The sequence below is a fragment of the Seriola lalandi genome, unplaced genomic scaffold (assembly GCF_002814215.2).
Source record: "Seriola lalandi dorsalis isolate HSWRI2012SDOR001 ecotype SW California unplaced genomic scaffold, Sedor1 jcf7180002054875, whole genome shotgun sequence".
NCBI lineage: Eukaryota > Metazoa > Chordata > Actinopteri > Carangiformes > Carangidae > Seriola > Seriola lalandi.
The window spans coordinates 1,023,988-1,044,344 of NW_019525428.1; the positions used below are offsets into that span (position 1 = coordinate 1,023,988).

Genomic DNA, 20,357 nt, shown 5'->3' on the forward strand with positions numbered 1-20,357 from the left:
CAGGCATAAGTTAGCCTAGAAGGTTTTTTTTCTCTCACTGTGCATTAATTGTGTAGGCTTCTGTATCCCTATGCTGGAATATAACATGGCCCCAGATTGGCTGCACAATAATCTGACTAAACATAAATTATTTTAGGCACCATGTCAGGACAATATCAGCAAGAGTAACAAAGGTCTGACACATTTTGACCTCTCTTAAAGAAAGAAAAACACAAACTAAAAGTTCAAATACATTATTATTATTTTGTCCACCCTGACAGGATCGTCATAAAAAAGAATACCTTCCACAAAGTCTATAATTGACACTGAATAATTATTGATGGTAATTTAATTCCCTTAAATTAACCCTAACAGAGAATTATAAGCTTAGTGTTCATCACTAATGACAACTGACAAGCTGCCATTTATCTGAAACCTGTGATGCTGCCTGGCCACTGTTCATTCACCTGCTGCATGAAAATAAGCTGCATAAAAAAAGCAACCAGTATCATTTGCCCTTCAAAATAAACTCAAAAATTTTTGCTGTGGTGAACATAACAAAAAGTTAACAAACACACTAAGATTAAGTAAACCCCATTTTAATATTATCATGTATCCTTCTTTCAGTTGGTGGCTGTTGGTACCTAAAATGTTGCTTTACTCCCTTTCCTTTTCATACATACTGTACATACAATTTTAATGTGTCATATTTTAACTGATTTTAATCATTCCAATGTCTTTTTATTGTTTTTGAATGCAATTTTAATGACATCTTAATGTTTTACTTTCTGTGCATTTCAATGCCTCTGTAAAGCACTTTGAATTTCTGTGTTTCTGAATGGTGCTATATAAATAAACCTGGCCTTACATTCATATATCACTTAGAGTATTTCATATATATTTAACACTATTACTCCACAATTATTACTCTCAATAAAAGAAAAAAGAAAAAGAAAACCTCTTTCAAAAATTCTTTTTAGATCTTGTAAACCTCATTTTTTTTTATGCACTGGGGTTGTTGTAGGTAGATCATATCCTAATCAGTGACTTAATAGGTAAACATATTATGTATCCTCCATTTATATAGCACATTGTACATATTTGTATAATTGTATTATATTTATTTAGTTTTATTTATATATACATTTTTAAAGTAAATATTTTATTGTTACATTTTTCTATTTTTCTATTTATATTTAAGCTGTCTGGCCTGCAGTGCTTGCTTTGTTTTTTATCTTTCTTTATATTTTTCTTCTATCTTTATTATGCACCAAAACACATGTAAAACCTACTTGGCAGTTATGAATATGTACCTACATTAATTCATTAATTACAATTAATTATTTTTATTTAAATATTTTTTTTACATTGTACACTGTAAATATACCTTTTATTTTGAAGTTTTCCCTGTGTTGTGGCTAACCAGGCACATCCGGTCTCTGTCTGGATTTAATGGCATCTCTGCTGGAGAGGGGAGGGACAGGATCCTTCTGGTTCCCGTTACAATGCTAAAATCCACCGTCCTGCTGCTCAGCTGTGCTTCCTGTCGACACTTCACCAAACTGTGGATAATATCTCCTCGGCTGTCAGTGAGTAACACTAACGTTTAGATTTTTTTCCAGCCTGAAACACGTTATTTATTTATTTTTTTTTAGCCTAGTTTACCGCTTCACTTTGTAAACACCAATAAGGCGAAGGGAGAAAAAAAAAAAAAAAAAAGTGTTGTTTTCAGTACTCAGAAAATACCTGAAATCCGTAACATTTGTGTGTTAAATTCGATGACATATTTACACAGAGCTAATGTGGGTTGAATCGCTGAGCGAGGCCTCGTAGAGGATGATTCCTCCGTCTGGACCACATATGTGCCTGGTTGTGATTAGTTAACGGCAGCTGCAACTGCTAACACACTGCTAACACACTGCTAACACACTGCTAACACACTGCTAACATATCGCCGCTAAACCTAGTTTCACAAAAGGCCGCTGCTAACATTAGCTACCGTAGCATAAACTCAATGTTGTTGTTGTCTATTTTTATTTATTTATTTATTTATTTATTTTTTAAAAAAGGTTAAGGTGACGAATCGTGTTTATTTATAGCTCGATGTGACAGTTGTGAGTTGGCTAATAGCTGCGGAGAACCGTTAGCGTGTTAGCAGCGATGTGTACCCGAGAAGAGCATATGCAGAGACGGACGCTCTGTGTGGAGCAACGTCTGACACACTTTATAATAACGTTATCTTAATGTGGCCCAGTTTATAGACGAATACAGGCAGTTTACATGCACAGAAACATGAAAACAAAAGTTATGAGCCCCACACCCTCTTATAAAATCATATTATTTTTGTCAGCTGCTCATCTCATAATACTCTCACCTTTTAAAATAAACCCCTTTGGCCAGTGTAATAGAGATCTGCATTTACACCACATCTGATTTATCTCTTTGGGGACATCAGTTTCTGTCACTTAATGAAGACAATTTTTTTTTTTTTAGTAACAGCCATCAAAATATGGTGCATGACTATGATCAAAACATTAGCAAAACAGTTGAAATACAGCTAAAAAATGCTATTAAAAAAAAGTATTTCTTGTATGAATGATGCTACACAAATAAAGTTTAGAGGTGAAAGCTTGTGATGGGACATTTTGAGGGAGACAGTATCTGTGGTACTAAAACTGGATTTTTTTAGGCAGATGTTTGTTGATGCCTTAACATGCCTTGAATTTGTTAAGATTTATGGGGAGATATGTTAAAAGTAATAATTAAAGAAATAAAACAGGCAGCAAGTACAGATGCAGTCGACACAGCTGTGCAGGTTGTTAAGTCGATTTATAGAATTATATCTTCAGTTAACATAAAAAAAAAAACCCATTTAGTTAACTGCTGCCATTAACCACTATAACAGCTTCCCCGTCAAATGAAAATGACACTGGCAGGATGGATATATCACTTGCTGCATAACATAAAAACATGGTCACTCAGGCCTCAAGCCGCTCACCGACAAGCAGCCATGTGCTGTTGGCAAGAATGTGGACCATTCAGATCTGAAGACGTACGTGCCTGGTTCATGGAAAGCAGTTGTGACACAGTTGCAGGGGATCACGTTGACATTTGCTGCTCTGTGTTAGCTGCCACAAAAGCCCGTGTAGTGGCCTCTTCTGCACTGGCTTCAATTGCTAAGCGGTGATGTTTTCTGCTCGGGTTAAACTCAGGATGTAGATGGAAACCCAACAGCTTTGTCGGGGGGTCGGGGGGGTTACAGGGTTAGTGGTAGCAACCAAAGTGAAAAGTTGACTTAAAACCTGCAATAACTGATTGTTTCTTTTCCTCTATTTGGGGACACAAGAAACAGTGACATATTATATACCTTTTTTTTAAATTGATGTTAGCAAACAGTTGCATTATGTGCACACTCAGCAGGTTTGGAGTAACTTGTGATTCTTACCCATTAGCAAATGTAAATCCAATACTAACTCCTAAAGAGAATATCTGGCTCATTAGCTTTCTAAATGCTCCACCACTTCACCAGCGAGTCTCTAACTGTGGAGGTCTTTAAAGCTTTTTAACGCTGCAGCCAAAAACAGAACTATGAGAGTGAACCAAGGCAATAAAGTTGCAGGTTGGACGGCTGAACAATGAGCAGAAACCTCCTGTAAACTTCCATAAAGCTGACACTTTGTTATAAAGATATTGATTAAAACCATTTCCAACAAAATGAAGAGCTCCTTGTTAATATGCAGTTCAGCATTAGTGAGGAGCATGAGCTGAATGGGATAGTTTGCTTCTTTATACTGTTGTTGATTATTATTATTATTTCCTACCTGCTCAGATACATTCATGTGTCTGCTTTCAATTTGAAGCTATGATCAATTAATAGATATCTATGGCATCATATGGTCCCGTTTCAAAAGAGGAATACACCAGAAACCTCATCAATAATATATATATATATCTATCAAAATTAGCCAACACGTTCAAATATACATGTGTATAATTATGCTTACTTCACTATTAAAATTAAAAGTGAGGTTTTCATCAACCTCAGAGGAAACTCAGGGGAGTTTGTTGCCCTGATTCGGGCCCCTCAGGCAGCACTTCCTCTCACACTGTGCAGATTTCTCTTAAACACAATCATTTGATTGGTGAAGCTCGTTTGGGAATAGCACACAGCCCGAGAGGAAGTGCTGCTAGAGAGGCCTGCTCGAGGGACATAGGAGGGGAGGGGGGCTTGTAACCAAGGAATAATGTATTTTATTTTATGAATTTGAATGTACTGAGGAATGAAACTGCCTCTATAATCATGTTTTGCCTATTTGATGCTTATCAAAGCACAATTACACTGAGTTTCCAGTAGCTTTGCACAGTGACTTCTGGCTTTCTAATCAAACTTGTGCTTCCCGTCCCAACACTTCCATGTGGCTTTAGTGGCTGTTAACACCCTGACTGACAGACTGTGTGTGATTTGGTTAAGTGTCTTCTTGGCTCTTGGCTTCAGTTCAGTTGTCACCTCTCTGTCAGGGTGTTTTGCTTTCTCGCTGTAGGTGCATCATTAACAAGGTGCAAATTATCCTGCTGCTGCTGCTGCTGCTGCGAGGGGAATATTCTGGTGTTGTGCCGATGCCTCTGTTGTGCATCAGTGCCATGCCTCCGGTCAACAGAGGTCACATGGTCCACAGCTTAGTGGGCAACGAGGGAGATGGCTGTGGCAGCAGAAGAGAAATGGGAAACGTTCTGAGCTGCATGTTTTCTAGGTTGTTTTATATGTTGATTCTCACATTTACTTTCATGTAACCTACACGAGTCCAGACGGAGTTATCACATGAGAAGAAATCTGCTTTAATGGCCTGAATGTCATATGGTCATTATTGAAAGATGTACAACTTCTTTAACCCTCTGGAGTCAGGGTTGATCTTTTCAACTGTTCTTACTCCACATACATGGTCTCCTTGTTTTCTGCACAAACTCTGGATCCTCCTTTTGTGTAGTGTGTATGGAGGCTTCTTTATCTTTAGTTATAATCAGTCCGAATATGGCCCCACATCAGCATTTTCAGCTGGTTTTCTCAGATAAAGTTATGTTCATTGTATTCCTCAATGAATAGACAGACTCCAGAGGGTTAAAGCGGAACATAAATCAGACCGTGGTTCCTTTTGTTCGAAATAAAAATTCATCTTTGAGAAAAATGCATTAAAATTCAGAAACTTTAAAGTTATTCTGAGACTAGAGAGATGCGGAGAAGGCTTCCCGCCGAATTGACAACATGCCAACATCAGATACATATAGACGCCCATGTATAAACCAATCACTGTCAAGTATAGAGAGACGACACGATGTAGGTATGTGATGCAGACCTGCGTCCTGTTGTCCTCTCACAAAATTGCAACTTGAAGCCAAAACAAACCAGATCAAATGCACAAAATGTGACAAAAACATGAACCTTGGTTCGGGCTTTCAAGTGTGAAAACAACCTTTAGTTACAGTTGCTACACCTGTCGAGCTTTCCGAGCTAGTCCTGCATTTCATGTAGCAGATAAAAGTGCAGGTTTACCACTTGAAACATGCAGAGTTTTCAGTTTTAGTCAGCAGCTGTTCATTTTACCAAATAAAATTAAACATTTATCATTGGCAGATTTTACCAGCTCAAGCTTATATCTATTATTTATAACTATTTATTTATTTATTATTATTATTATTATTATAACTATTTCAGTGAACGCTCAATTTCCAAGTGATTTTCCAATGTTTCCACCTGATTCATTTGAAAATAAGAAACTTGTAAAAGGATCTTAAATATGCATCTGGCGGCTAAATACATGATATTAACTAATTCAGTGCTGTGTAATGATGTAACTACAAGGTTAACTGTAACTTTCTTATAAATTTCTTTCTCCTACAGCTGCATGCAACCTGGAGAAACCCACACATGGTTGCCGAGTTATATTTGGATAATTGGTGGGTGGGGGAGGGGTTTAGCACCTGGTCAGTTGTCATCACTCTTGGTTACATGGGTCAATTGAGCAAATGTGTAAAAGATGTGGTGTAAAATGCAACTACATAAGTATTATTTGACCCCCAGTAATTTAATTAAAATAGATAGTTAATTAATAAAACAGTTTTTATTGTCACTGATGCTGCAGTATTACAGCCAATAAGCTGCCAGGCTGCCGGCCAGGTCAGAGTCAGTGAGTGATGGTGGCAGTGAGGCAGTTCAACGTCGCCGCTGTCATGAGATTAACAGAATTACAGATTAGCATACATTGGTCAACAGGTGAGGTCAGGTTAAACATCCAAAATGACTTACCGCTGATGCACGCAACAACAACAGTCGCCACATCGTACATGTGAAAAGCGCTAGAACGCTACATATAAATTTAGAGCTCAGAGGTCATGTGAGTGAGACACTGAGCCGCCATTTTGTAACTGGTTCAGACAAATACAGTTAATGCATGTGTTCACTCACTGGTCCAGAACCATTCGCTGGTCAAAGGAAAGACCACGGTGATTTTAAGGGCAAGCAGTAAGCAACTTCTCTCACACACACACACACAGAAACACACACTCTCTGAGGACTGAGAGGCCTGGATTGTGTGCTAAATATAGCGCGGTTCCTAGGTGCACATTAATATGATGATGTTGGGAAGGTATCTTTGTGTGTGCAAGGCCAAGGCCTGGTATCACATCCACGCTAAAGCTAGCACGCTCTCACTGTGTGGCAGAACCAGGCTAAAAGCCCCTGATAGGGTTCAAAGTTGAACATGTATAAAGTATTTCAGTGTCACTTATCCTGTGTCGATATTTTGCATCTTTTCGACCAACTGCGAGTTGGGAATTTTTAATGGGCACGCGTCACTACCCAGCTGTAATCATGTGCGAACACTGCTCCTTAAACCAGACGGACGTCGTCCCACGTCTTAATCGGAAAATGCTAAATTCGGAAAAAGGCCAAATTATGAATATCCAAACAAAACATGCAGTTTACACGACCCTTATCAAAGTATCAGCACGGTGTTCCTAATAAAATGCTCAATGAATGCTTCTAACTAGCTTGGTCGTTTCAGCAATAGTTGGAGAGATAAGTGGAGGAACCGGTGGCTGTTTTTCTTTTGCATTTATAATTATAATAAATAATAACTTTATCTATAAAGTAATTTTCAAAACAGAGTTACAAAGTGCTGTACAAACATAAAAACAAAAGTGTGTGTGTGTGTGGGTGGGTTTTTGGAAACAGCAGAAATGATGGAATTAGTTAATTACCTCCCTCTAAATGACCTCCTTCCCCCTAAATACTAATGAGGGACCGGACGTCTTCATCTGTCCGTTTGTGAGTTCACTTCTCGACTTGGCTTTTTAAATGGATATCTGTGATCCTGGAGGTTTCTTTGCATCCAGCGTCTGAAGGTGTTTGTGGAGCTGCGACACACTGATGCAGAACTCTGGGTCTCAGTTCAGAAGCAGTGATGTACTTTGAGGAACTATATAATGTCTGTTGCTAACGCTCTGTCTGTCCTCTCTCTCTCTGCAGGTGACGAGTGTGATGCAGCTATGTGTGTTCCCTGGACGATTTTGACTCTAAGTTCCACCTGGTGACAGAACCTCGGACGTTTCGTTTCTGTCACCGCCTGACCGTCACACACCTGAACACCTGATACCGCAGCCAGTCATGCCGGATGCTGCTGAATAACAAGTAGCATCTGGGGGGGGGAAACTCACAGTTTTTCTGAGCTCCCATCAGAAGACTGCCATGTTTGTGTAAGAATGAGAAACTGAGTGGGGGGGAAAAAGAGGAAAGCAAGTGAGACTGAAGGGGCTGAAGTGACGGAAACGTAGAGCCATCCTGTCAGAAGGTTGGCAGCACCTGAGTCAGCCAGGCCCTGAGGATGACTAGCCTGTTCAAACGCAGCAGCAGCAATGGAGGCTCCAGAAGTAGTGGAAGTGGTGGTGGCGGCGGGGGAAGTGGCGGCAGCGGCGGCGGACAGGGGCAGCTCAACAACAGCAGGCCCAACCGGCAGGTCCGACGCCTGGAGTTCAACCAGGCCATGGAGGACTTCAAGACCATGTTCCCCTCTATGGACTATGAGGTGATCGAGTGCGTGCTGCGCTCCAACAACGGAGCCGTGGACGCCACCATCGACCAGCTGCTCCAGATGAGCATCGACGGACAGGACTTGGACGACAGTTCGGATTCGGATGACAGCATCCCAGCAGAGGTCAGTGGGCGGGATCCAAGGGCACCAACACCAGTTAGGAACCTAATGCAAGCCCGACGCGATCGGCTGATTTTAAAATACATGCCATTACTTAACAAAAGTGTTTTCCCATTATTGTATTACCTTATTAATCATATGGGCTATTGGCAGTTTCACAGGGTGACTGTAGGAGATAACACGGTGCAACCCTATCGAGACATGACGTTTGTTAATATCACCCAAGCCTACGTGATGGTATTATCATTAACCTTGACAAGGTGGTCCAAACATTTCACTGAAACGAAGCTTGTATCATCTTGTTTTTCTTTCCAGATTCTGGAGCGAACACTGGAGCCTGATAGTTCAGATGAGGAACCGCCTCCAGTCTACTCTCCACCAACATATGATATGCACATTTATGACAGGAAATACCCGGAAACCCCACCAACGCCCCCACCCCGGTAAGCAAAGAGGGACCGGACACTTAACACAGAGGAAGCTGAGACCTCGATTGTGTGATTATCCGATTAAGAGCCTGTTTTTATGTTTGGTGCCTCTGATTTAATTGAATGGATGGAGGTTTGTAGGTGGAGAAAAGGTCGTGTAGTTCTTCTCTAGTTCATGTACATGAGCTTAGCTTAGCATGCTAGCGCGGTGTCATTTAGCTAATTAGCATTAAATGTCATGGAAGCATTTGGACATTTGTATTTGGTGCAAGCTGCTTCGATATTTAAGTCCAGATCAAAGTGTAGACGAGACAGGATGGTGCATTATGTGCATATATGACAGTAAAACACTCCACCTAAGAGTCAGATTATCATTAAAAGATAATCGATCAGCTGATTTTGTTTGTATTTTAAATTTTTCTTTGTAAATGTTTCACTCATCAGTCCTTTGATCATCATCCTTCGTTTCTCTGATGTCATGTGATTTCATAAGAGCACAATTTAAAACATGTAAATTATTAATAGTAGTTTGACAAGGGTATTAGTTGATGATGAACTTAATGCAGTTGGGAGAAGCACCAAGTCGTTCTGTTCCTTCATCTCGTAGATTTGAAGCCCAGCCTCCTCCAGGTCACCAGCAGGTCCGAAGCTACCGGAACTGGAACCCTCCTTTACTGGGAAATCTGCCCGACGATTTTCTGCGGATTCTGCCGCAGCAGTTGAACAGTACACAGGTAAAGAAAAACAAAAAAACAATGTTAGCACACAGGTGTTAAATGTTTGCATTTGGTTTCGTAGTTTCTGTGCGCATCAGCTGTGGTGTAGCGAGAAATGCTGTTAAATAAATGAATGTCTAAAATAATAATGATGATAATAATAAGCCTGGAGAAGGGAAGCCTCAGCTCTGGCCTGTGTAATCATCTATAAATTAAACCTATTAAATAACAGATGTTATTGCATGCATGTGCTTTACACTGGTTACACTCAGCTTGATTTGAGCGCACACAAGTAAAATCCTCACAAACACTTTACTTTCATTTTGTAACAAGTCAGAAAATAGATATTTGCATTATAAAATGCAGCATAGAAGATAAAGTGCTTGATAAACAGAAGCTTCTGCAGCTGTTAGCTCATGTACAGTAGGAAAATATAGAAACTTATCAATCGCTGATAACACAGGGAAAGTCTTGTAGTCTGAGCTGACTGTCTCTCAGTCCGTCAGCTGGACTGGATCCTCCCTCAGAGACACGGGGGCTTGGGAAGAGGACGAGCCAGGCTCAGTGCTCTGTGAGTGGGGGAAGTCTTGTCAGTTTGCCAGTTGGCCTGAACCTCTAAGACTGGTTCTGATAATGTTCCTCATTTTCTTTGTGGTGCAGTTTCTTGTAAAAGATTAAGGAGGTCTTGGTTTTGTTGTTGGTTTATGCTTTACTTCTAATTTAATAGATTAATTATTTGAGATGTTTTTTCCTGACCCTTCCAGTCAGCCATCGGTTTCTATTCATTTCCACACATTACAGAAATCATTAGACTCGACTTGTGTAGCTCATTAATAGTGAAGTCTGAATTGATATTGATCAGTGTTACATTATTGTAATGCAGTTTGAGTGCAGGTTGATTTGAGAGGCCTGCGCTGCATTAAACAGTAATGTAGCTTTGGGCGAAACTGAATCTTCACTGTAAGAGACCACACTTCATTTCTACCACACAACAACATCATACACTGAACCACCTCAAGTGATCAAACCACACCAATTCATTTTATAACCAACGACCTCTCCTGTCTTCACCTCAGCAGAGCTCTCAGAGCAGCCTATCCCAGCCTTCATCGTCATCCTCCTCCTCAGTTTCTTCAATAAGCCAATGGACGGCCCCGTCCGGTTCTCGGTCTGGAGCCGCGGCCACCGCCGGAGGTCCGGGTTTGACGACCGGCGGCACGGAGCAAGACAAGAAGTTGAAGCAGTATCTGGAGGACGAGCGCATCGCCCTGTTCCTGCAGAATGAGGAGTTCATGAGGGAGCTGCAGCGCAACCGCGAGTTCCTCATCGCCTTAGAGAGAGGTACGACTGTTCACGCCGGAATCATTATACACAGAGAAACTCTGCTCGTGATGTTAGACAGCTGTACTGGTTTTGGTGGTGTAGTATTGTACACAGGGTGTTAGGTTTTCACACTTGAGGTTGTGAGATACTTTAGATATAAAGTCACCAACAAGTCGTGTTAAAGTCGTTTCCATCAAAGGTTCCCTGTGGAGTTTTTGACCTTTAATAACGTCATTGAGTCAGCGTTTTGTTTGCACAAGGACACGCGGGCGTACATGCACACACCCGGGAGACGTGGTCCACAGTGGTTTCACACCATGTACACTAACGTACAGGTGACGGTGCAGTAACAAAGACAAAGACGACGAAGGCTGCCGGCTAGTAAACGTAATCATAAACGCTACAGGATATACTTTTTAAAGATGGGAAATGTACTCGACACATTTGTTAAAGCTGAAGGACACATAAACATACAGAGCGTTTTGAAGAATGTAAACACAACTTTAGTTTGTTTACAAGAAAACTCCCCAGGGCACCTCGAACAGTCCTTGTTTTTTGTGCTGTTATTGCCATAATTTGCCTTGATGCTCCAGTCCCGTGCATGTCTCTCTGGAATTACTTTTGTGTGAGTAATGAGACTTAAACGTGTGATCACGAACCACACACACACAGCGCTATCAGAAACCCAGAGCTGCTAACACCAGAAATGTGAAAGGCAAAGAACCTGGCTTTCCAAGATGGCCGTCCAGGTATGACCGCATCGCTTTGCTTAGGTTTCTGACTTCTGTGTTGTGGTTTGGACGGATCGGTCACGAGACCGAGAGACGACATTCACACGAGCAGCGACTCACCGGTTTAAACAAGCCTGTTCTGTGGAAGGACTTCATCGTGTACAAACTTTATATCTTTCCTATCAATCAAAGAAAACAGCAGTAGCTGAACACCAGGGATCAAATCATCCAATCACACTCGTATTATATTATATATTATATCTCCGGTAAACGTAACGGCATGTGGGTCTTCATGAGTAATTCTCTACAGAGAGAAAGATTTGAGGTGATTGATTTCTGCACCAAACCTTGTAGGTTACTGGTATCAATTATCAGACCTTATCAGATGCACACGTCATCGAATGCATCAGGCGTGTGCAAAGTGTGCAGCATAAGTTACCATGGCGATGTACATGCAGAGCCGAGCTCTGTCCAGTCTCAAGTCTAAAGTCTTATTGTTTGTTTTTTTATTTCACTTCACACGTGAATTTCCAAAAATATTTTTTAAAATAAAAAATATTTTTTGCCTTTCACATTTAAATTCTGTCCCGTTCAACAGTGTTAACAGTTTTGGATTCCTGTTGCTGTCGTTTTTGCTTTGTTGTTGTTTATTTCTTTGTTTTTTATTTACTTGGACAAAATTAATTCCACACGTCTCCATCCGTCACAGTCTCACATCCCTCAGCTTACGATCCAGGCTCTTGCTTCCATTGTTGTAATAGTTTCACTGAAAGAACCAAGTCGAGTATTTTCATGTGTTTTTATTATTTAATCTCAGTTTTATGAAGACATTTATGACTGAAGACTCTAAAGATGTGTATCGTTCTTCACAACATGAATTTGGATTTTACGCTGCACTAGAACGGCTCAAGATGTTTGAAGAAAGACAGTTTAATACAGTGAAATGTTTTTAGCTTTTAGCGCCTCTGAAGTTCAGGCTTTGTTGATACGAGTTGGCTAAAACAGACAGGCTGCTTTAAACTGTTTTACCTTCCCATCAGACGCTGCTCAGGATGAACGGATGTGGAGGCTTCATGGTCTTTTGGGAGTTTTTATCTACCTGAGCTCATCACATCCTGTTCATCTCCTCCCCCTCCTCCTCCTCCTCTTCCTCCTCCTCACATCAGTGGTCATAACATCTGCTCTCTGTTTTTAGATCGCTTGAAGTATGAATCAAAGAAATCAAAGTCCAGTCATTCATCTAGCATGGAGAATTCCACAGGTAGATATCACTCATCGAGCTTCTTCTGCCCGAGCTATCTGCAATTTCTTTGCCCTCTGAATTCTACTGAATACTGGTCTTTGTGTGTCCGAGCTTCACTGTGACATTTGTTGTTTGTGTCGAGGACACGTGCTACAGGCATCGTACTATAAAACACTTGTGCTTCTGCAGTTGAAGTGCACATGAACGTACAGTGTGGTAGTGCTGCTGTGTGTGTGTGTATGTGTGTGTGTGCGCAGGGGAGCAGTACTCTGCAGCTTCAATGGAGGCCGTCTCAGACGACGCCCTGTTCAGAGACAAACTCAAGCACATGGGCAAATGTAAGTGTCCTGATCTACAGCACGTCTGGTGTTTCACTAAGAGCTGCATCGGCCTCGGAGGTAGACGTGTAACGGCGCTCCTGTCTGCAGCTGACGGACGACAACTGTCAAAACCTTCTGCATGGACGTGGAGTTCCCGCTCCAGGCGCCAGAAGCATAAAACTCTGTGGAGATTCATGCATGGTCCCACTTTATAAATCTCACTCTTTGAGAAATCTGTCGCACGTGAACGAGCCTGATTTCCATTCCCACATTTAGCCATGAAAGATGAAGACACTTCTTTAATCAGGCTGCATAAAGAAACACTGTCTGTGCCACAAGCGATCAGAGACAGAAGAAAGATGAGCAGGAAGAAGAGCTGAGGTAAAAAACGTTCGTCAGTTTACTTCAGTACAATCGCTCTAATGTAAAGTCCCGTTTCACTCTGAACTTCATTTATTGAGACGTTTTAATGAGGCTCCAGACTCCAACTCTGATTATTAATATTAAAACAGTTACAGAACGACTCACAGTAAATGAGAAGGACACAAGATGCTGAAGGAAGGAAACACAAACACAATTATTTCCCCTTATGAATTGTAAAATTGTTATTGCTGTGTAAACGGCAAAACTTATGTTGATAATGAAGCTTTGTGAGGTTCATTTTATTTTATGTTTAATTACGTGTCTCTGCATATTTAGTATTTTCACTTCACTGTAACTCGGATCTCTTTTCTAAAGACCAGTTTATGAGCGGGAAACGCATCATTTATGCTTCTGGCCCCAGGAGACGAGTGTGTAGACGCAGACTGTTCTGACAGTAAATGTTTAGCTGGACTGAACCAAGGAAGTCTCACACCGAACCGAACATCCTGAACCCAGTGAACGACGCGCACCGTTACACGCCTACTGCAGGGTCGTCGTCTCGTGTAGTTAATGACCAAGGATCGTTTTTCACCTCCAGCAACAAGAAAGAAGCTGTTTGAAATCGCCAGAACGTTCTCAGAGAAGACGAAGAGGAGAAAGTCAAAGAGGAGGACGCTGCTGAAGCACCATTCGTATCCTTTGACCCCTGGTCACATCATCCGGCTAATGGTCTTGTTGTTGTTGTTGTTGTTGTTTAAGGTTGTAAAGTAGCCAAATCTTATTTTCTGACCACGATCATATGACATTTAATCAAAAGTAAAAAATGATTTAATCCAGCAAATAAAAGCACCATCATCACCTCTGAGGAGGCATTTATACGCACTTCCCTTCTCCATCAACTCCATCACTGCTGAGGTTTCTGCTGCTGCTGTTTGTCCATGCTGTTCTTAACTGAGCTCCTCTCCAGACTGGGCACAGCCAACTCTACAGCCAACCTCCTGGACGACGTAGAGGGAAACCCCAGCGGTAAGAAAAGCACACGTCACCCACACAATGTAGAGCGTGTGTGTGTGTGTGTGTGTGTGTGTGTGTGTGTGTGTGTGTGTGTGTGTGTAATCATAACACAGTTCCTCACACCTCCACTGCTCTGTCAGGGTTCTGTTTTATCTCCATCAACATATGATTTATAATATTTATAAGTGTGTGTGTGTGTGTGTGTGTGTGTGTGTGTGTGTGTGTGTGTGTGTGTGTGTGTGTCCAGAGGAGGACGGTCAGGCTCGGAGGGCAAACACTCAGGAAGAGAACGAACAACGCAACGAGCCAATATCATGGTAAGCTCCTGCGTCTTTTCTCAGTCCTGTTGTAAACAACGTGCAGGTAACAGCGGGGGTGTAATGACTGTGATGACTCCACTGAGCGACGCTGACGTTGAACTGAGAAAGTTTCCTGCTTCTGTGAGTCAGAAATGTGTTGAACCTGAACCACTTTGATTTGATCTCACCGGGTGGAGGAGGAAGGAGGAAACAAAATCCAAATGTCTGATCAAATCATTTCATCATCATTGATCTCTCTGTCGTTCTGTCACAAACATCCCGATTCACTGTTTCTATTCTGGGACGTAAACCTTCATCACCCAGACTCCCTCTTCTTCATTTCAGATCCTCCCGTGCTACACCATATCAGGGTTACCATGGCGGCGGCAGCGCGACACATTGGGTGGTGGCCTTGCGACTCTTCGTGCCCCCCCCCCAACCACACCCCCCAGCCCCTGCTCACCCCACCCTAATCCAAACCAGCCAATATGAGGCTCAGCAATGAGCTGAGACCCCCCCACCCCTCCACCCCTCCTGGTCTCCTCTTCCCAGGGAGAAGAAACGGGCCGATCCCAGCACTGGGCTAACTGTCTATAAATACATTATCTCTGTATTATAACACTTTGTTGATATATAATTTTAAATGTAAAGGAAACTGCATTAGTCCTGACCAGTATTTGTTAACTGCTTCCTTTAATTCACTGAGAGGAACCCCTGCGTGCGTAGTTTACGACCTCGCCATATGAACCTTTGTTACTCTTCCAGTCCTGTACAGTAGCAGACCGTGTGTCTCTGAGATGGGGGGGGGGTCCCTCAGGCTGGGCATTTCAAATCCAGTGTGCACATTCCCCTTTATATACACTAAAACCATGTAGAGCTTTTTTACCATGTTTTCTTAACCAGATTGTAATATTTTGATCGTCAGGGGTTACGTAACTGAAAATCTCTAGTGTCAGAATAATGTGGCCGTTAACGCTGTCGTGGCCGCCCCAGCTGTCGACCCTCGTCCATGGCCGTGATGATAACCGTGTGATCATGTTTGGGTTTTTTTTATAAAGGACTGACCCGTGTTTGTTTGGAGCAGTTTTACTAGTTTGGTGAAAACAGTGTCATTCAGTCTATTGTAGCATCACTAACAGCACAGCTGCACAGGTTAAAAAAACAAAAAGTTGTGACGAGCTTCGTTGTCAGAATATTAAAGAGAGGACCATGAACAGACGTGGGTGTGACGTGAAGGATCAACATGAGCAGAGTGAGTCAGGATAAGTGTAAAACCCAGGGTACGGTGACGGTGGAGTTTGTACCAAGTCTGAAAACATGATGTGATTGTCGTTCACATGAAAAGCGACAGAACGAGTTCAAGAATTGTCAATTTTGAAACGATAATATCGAAAAAATCGTCAGGTGCAGTGAAGCATATCGAGGCCTGTAGCTCTACATAGCGTATGGTGGTCATACCTGCAGACTTCTCAAATCAATCCGCTCTATAACTTCAGTGGAAAATAAAACTGAGCGTGCCCAGTTTGTTGGATTACCTGCCTCCAGGTTTCATGTTGTGATTGGCTGCAGAAAACCAGCAACTCCCTGTAAAGTACAGGACGAACACAATGACACACAATGTGTTCAGTGGAGCAGCTTTAGCGACTCCTGCTGGTTGGTTAATGTGTCAGCACCATTGGGAGTAAAACTGGGGTGGGGGGGGTGAGCTTGAACGCTGTGCTCCCCCCGTGGGAAGCGATGACTGAAAGAAACATGAGATGTTTCAAAATAAAATATCATCAAATTCTGTTCACTTCAGAACAAATGCTGACAGATGTCAACATCTACCTCCGCCTACCCATAAGCCCCTGCATTATTAAGGTCATGTCCTGTTGGTTTGCATTATGTTTTCAGTCCTGCCACATCCAGAGAACCTTTGCTAATATTCTGCCAGGTTTCCACAACTCTTGCATTAAACCTAAAGGACTTTTTTTTTGCAAGACCTTAAAGGAAATCCAAATAATAGACTACTTTTGCCGTATCTCAGGTTTTATCCCCTGTGCTCTTTCAGCAAATCATGGTGGATGTGTTTGTTTTTAGAGGATAACACATCTGAACACATGATCGATCACACAGTGAAGACTCGTTCTGATAGGATGTCGCTGAGAGTGGAAACTGAAGAAAATGAAAACACAAAAAAAATTTGCTTGTGTGTTTTTCATTCACCCGTTTTCTACTGTGCTTTTCATTTTGTATGTGTAGATGTGAAACTAGCATGGATTAGAGAAGTAGTAGAAGTGATGTAGCCCGTGTGAACAGAAGGTGTTAGGAGGAGAGGAAAACAAGAATGTGTGATGTAAATTTACAGTGCAAGATTCCCTTGGGGGGAAAAAAAGCCTGATTTTAAACTTTTGTCATTTAAGTTTCAATCAGTGAAAACAACTTTTTTTTCTCCCTTTTGTGCATAAAAACGTTTTCGGAAAATCTCAAATTTGGATTTTTTTCTCAATTTTGTGAGCGTTATATCCCCATTAATTAAAATTTACATAAACGTGCCATTTGCTTAATTAGTGATGAACAAAGTTTGGATGTCACAGTGATTTTTAATTAAGGAATTTATTAAAGGACCATTCCAGTGTTAATGCATGTTTTAAACATTTACTGTAAGTCACATATATACATAAAATTATTTTAAAGCGCCATTTATCAATATTTTATATGAACCATTGATCAAATGACTATGTGACCAGTCCCACAGAGAATCATCACCAACTCTGCAGAGCACCTCAGCTCATTGTTTTGGAGCAACAGGCAGCTGTAAACCCACTGCACCCAACAGCAAACTAGCCGGTTTTAACAGCAGTGCAGCTAGCATCTTAAAATCTCAATGTTTTTTCTCAGGTGGAGACCAAAACAGAGCTAAAAGACAAGCGAATGTTGGATTTAGATTCATCAGGAGGATGTAAACAATGAGTCCAAACGGATGCTAATGTTGCTCTGTAACTGCTGGATGTGTCGGTTGTTTGCTAACACGTTTATAACAAAGTTGATAAAGTGATAATATGTCAATGTTGTGTTTACATGTTCTGCTGCCGACAGGTGGCGAAAAAGAAATGAACATAGCTTTAATAAATGGGCTGAAACATGCAAAAAAAAACAAAAAAAAAAAACAACAACAATGGTCTGGTCCTTTAATCATGCAGTCAAACTAAAATGATTGTTTATGTTCTTGTTTAATATTTGCACAGTGAAATAATACAAGCAGCAGAGAGGGAGAGACGCTGCTGGGCTGTAGCGAGGGTAAGGACAGTGACTGAGGTTAGCCCGCTAGTCATGCTAGCTCCTGCAGGTTATGTTTACAACCCTACCTACACTATTTCCTGTCCCCGCAATGCACCTGCACCATAAGACTAGTAGTCATGTGACCAGCTTTTTCTTCCCTCAAATTATCCCACCCTCAAAATTAAGTGAAATGCTTTGTCTCATCATTTGAACGGTGTTGATTTTAAGGTCAAATGTGTTTGAACGTTGATCTTTAAAGGGAAATTCCACAAGTCGATCTTCAAGTCAAAGTGAAATTAATCTGCAAATAATTGACATTTAGAATTGGCATTAAAAACGTCAGACACTAGTCTACTGCATGTACTCTCAATAAAGAAGAATACCCGTTTAGAATCAGTTTAATAATTTTGAATGGAAGACAATGTGAGACAGGAGCCAGTCACCAGGAGTCACAAGAAGCCTGAACAGATGAGGGAGCTTTCGTTTTTGGTCCATGACCTTTCACCTTTCACCTTTAACTTCCAAATCACTGTTAACTTAGATATATGTGCAATATCGCCACTTGCATATCCTTTATATACCCATTATACTCTGGGGCTCTTTGATGATCGGACTGTTGTGCATTGAATTGCATCTCTGGCTTCCACAGTTGTTCAGGACTGTATTTGTCTGACTGGCTTTTGGTGCAGTCAGTAAGTAGGTTGATGTCTGGCTGTTGTTTTAGGGAACTTGTTGATGTGTTCTCCTCTCAGGGACACCAACCCCACTTATTGTCCTCCATTTTGACCTCACAAATACAAATCTCCCACACAGGATACAGTGCAGGTTATTCCCCTGAAGTTAAAGCATCATTAGGACCATTTAGTGTCATTAAGTTATAACAGAGACCAGAATTACATTTATTTTATTTTATTTTATTTTTTTAATTTTTTGTATGAATGATTTGAAGCAACTGTAAAACAATTTTACAACTGTTGTTTTTTTTTTGTTTTTTTTTTTATATTTGCAATTCCATTTTCATTAATTAGTCTTCCAAAACACAGATCATGTATTGTCACTAATATAGTAGTTGTAGTTAATTTCATTGCTGTCCATGTTTGACACAGCACTGAAGTGAAAATCCACCCAAAACAAGCAATGCAGTCAAACAGATACTGGTGATGTTCGTTTTCCTGGGTTTATTTTGTAATTTGAATGTAAAATTCTTGTTAATCTCTAGAGCTGATTAAACATACTGAAGGTCACGAGTGTGCTACCAGTATAAATACAATTTTACTGTGTTTCATAAAAATAATTTATAGGTTATTCTATTAAAAAAACAGTCAAAACATACTAATATTTTGCATTTAATTATCATATTACACCTATTTTAAATTACACTTATTTAGAGCCCAGTTCACTACCCCTTGGTGTTAAAGCTTTACGTTAAAAACAGCCATCCTCAGTTAAAGCAGTGAAAAAATATTAAATGCTTTCTAAAATATATTTTTCAATTTAAATGTTAATTAATGATATATTTTTTAGATTTTACTTAGTTGTATAATGCACACTCAAAATGCAAATGAATACATTTTTCTATTGGCACACTCCAGACTCCACATAAATGAGACAGTTTGAGGAAAAGTTCATGAAAAATGTCCTGAATGGTGTAAAAATGATGTTAGGGTGGATTTTCTCTTTTCACTGTGCAAACCCAAAATAGTGATGGATTATTTAAGGCAGTCAGCAGACATGACTGAGCAGCTGAGTCACCTGGACGACCGCCGAGAGAAATGCTAAGATGTTACACAGGTTTAGTTGTGTGTGTGTCATGAATGTACATAAACTGAGGTCTAGCCGTTCAGCACCAATGAATTGTTTACCGTGCATATGAGCTTCGGGCTCTGCTCATGATAGTGTAAGAATGTACGTCATATCAAACCACGTCATCAGTTACACAGCTGTTTTATAAGGAGCTCATCTCTGTGTCATTAAAATGCCAAACAGGAACAGAAAACTCAGCCATTGTTAGATTAGATTTTTTTTTTTTTTTAAATCAACAAGGTAGTGGTGAAGGTGAAGACTAGACATGTTTGTGTAATGGTTGTTAGTGATTGTTGTGTTTTCATTTTTATTTCCGCAGAGTCATTAGTCATTGAAATAATTGTGCTGTACCTTGTCTGATTTGTTCATGAACTATATTTGTAAATATATTAACATGACCATTAAAGTTTTTTCTATGAAGCAAAACCTTTTGGACTTCATAAGTCATAAATGCACAAACAGGAATGGAGAAGTGTTAAATGTTTTTCACCCTTTTTTTTTTTTGCATAAGCACCATAAATTAGGATTTAAGTCAAGCCTTAAAAGGGCAAGAATATTGAAATGATTCATATATGAATATATATAGTTTATATATTAATATATGAATATATGGCAGACACGATGAAACAAAAACAAACAAACAAACAAACAAATAAATGTAAATGTTACAAGC

At 40.5% G+C, this 20,357-nt stretch overlaps 1 protein-coding gene across 3 annotated transcripts; it reads left to right on the forward strand.

Annotated features, from left to right (window-relative positions):
* Window positions 1-1,423: 1,423 nt before the first annotated feature.
* Window positions 1,424-20,110, forward strand: cuedc1b (CUE domain containing 1b). 3 transcript variants are annotated; one of them, XM_023428432.2, is made up of 11 exons: window positions 1,424-1,568; window positions 7,502-8,186; window positions 8,499-8,626; window positions 9,219-9,345; window positions 10,404-10,668; window positions 12,577-12,642; window positions 12,882-12,962; window positions 13,906-13,999; window positions 14,275-14,333; window positions 14,569-14,638; window positions 14,966-20,110. In XM_023428432.2, coding segments are annotated over exons 2-11 (1,221 nt in total). In that variant the 5' UTR covers window positions 1,424-1,568; window positions 7,502-7,856; the 3' UTR covers window positions 14,967-20,110. The 3 variants fall into 3 exon arrangements, with proteins under 3 accessions (XP_023284200.1, XP_023284201.1, XP_087036024.1); XM_023428433.2 differs by having other exon boundaries at window positions 10,407-10,668; XM_087179898.1 differs by lacking the exon at window positions 14,966-20,110 and having other exon boundaries at window positions 14,569-14,642.
* The last annotated feature ends 247 nt before the right edge of the window (window positions 20,111-20,357 follow it).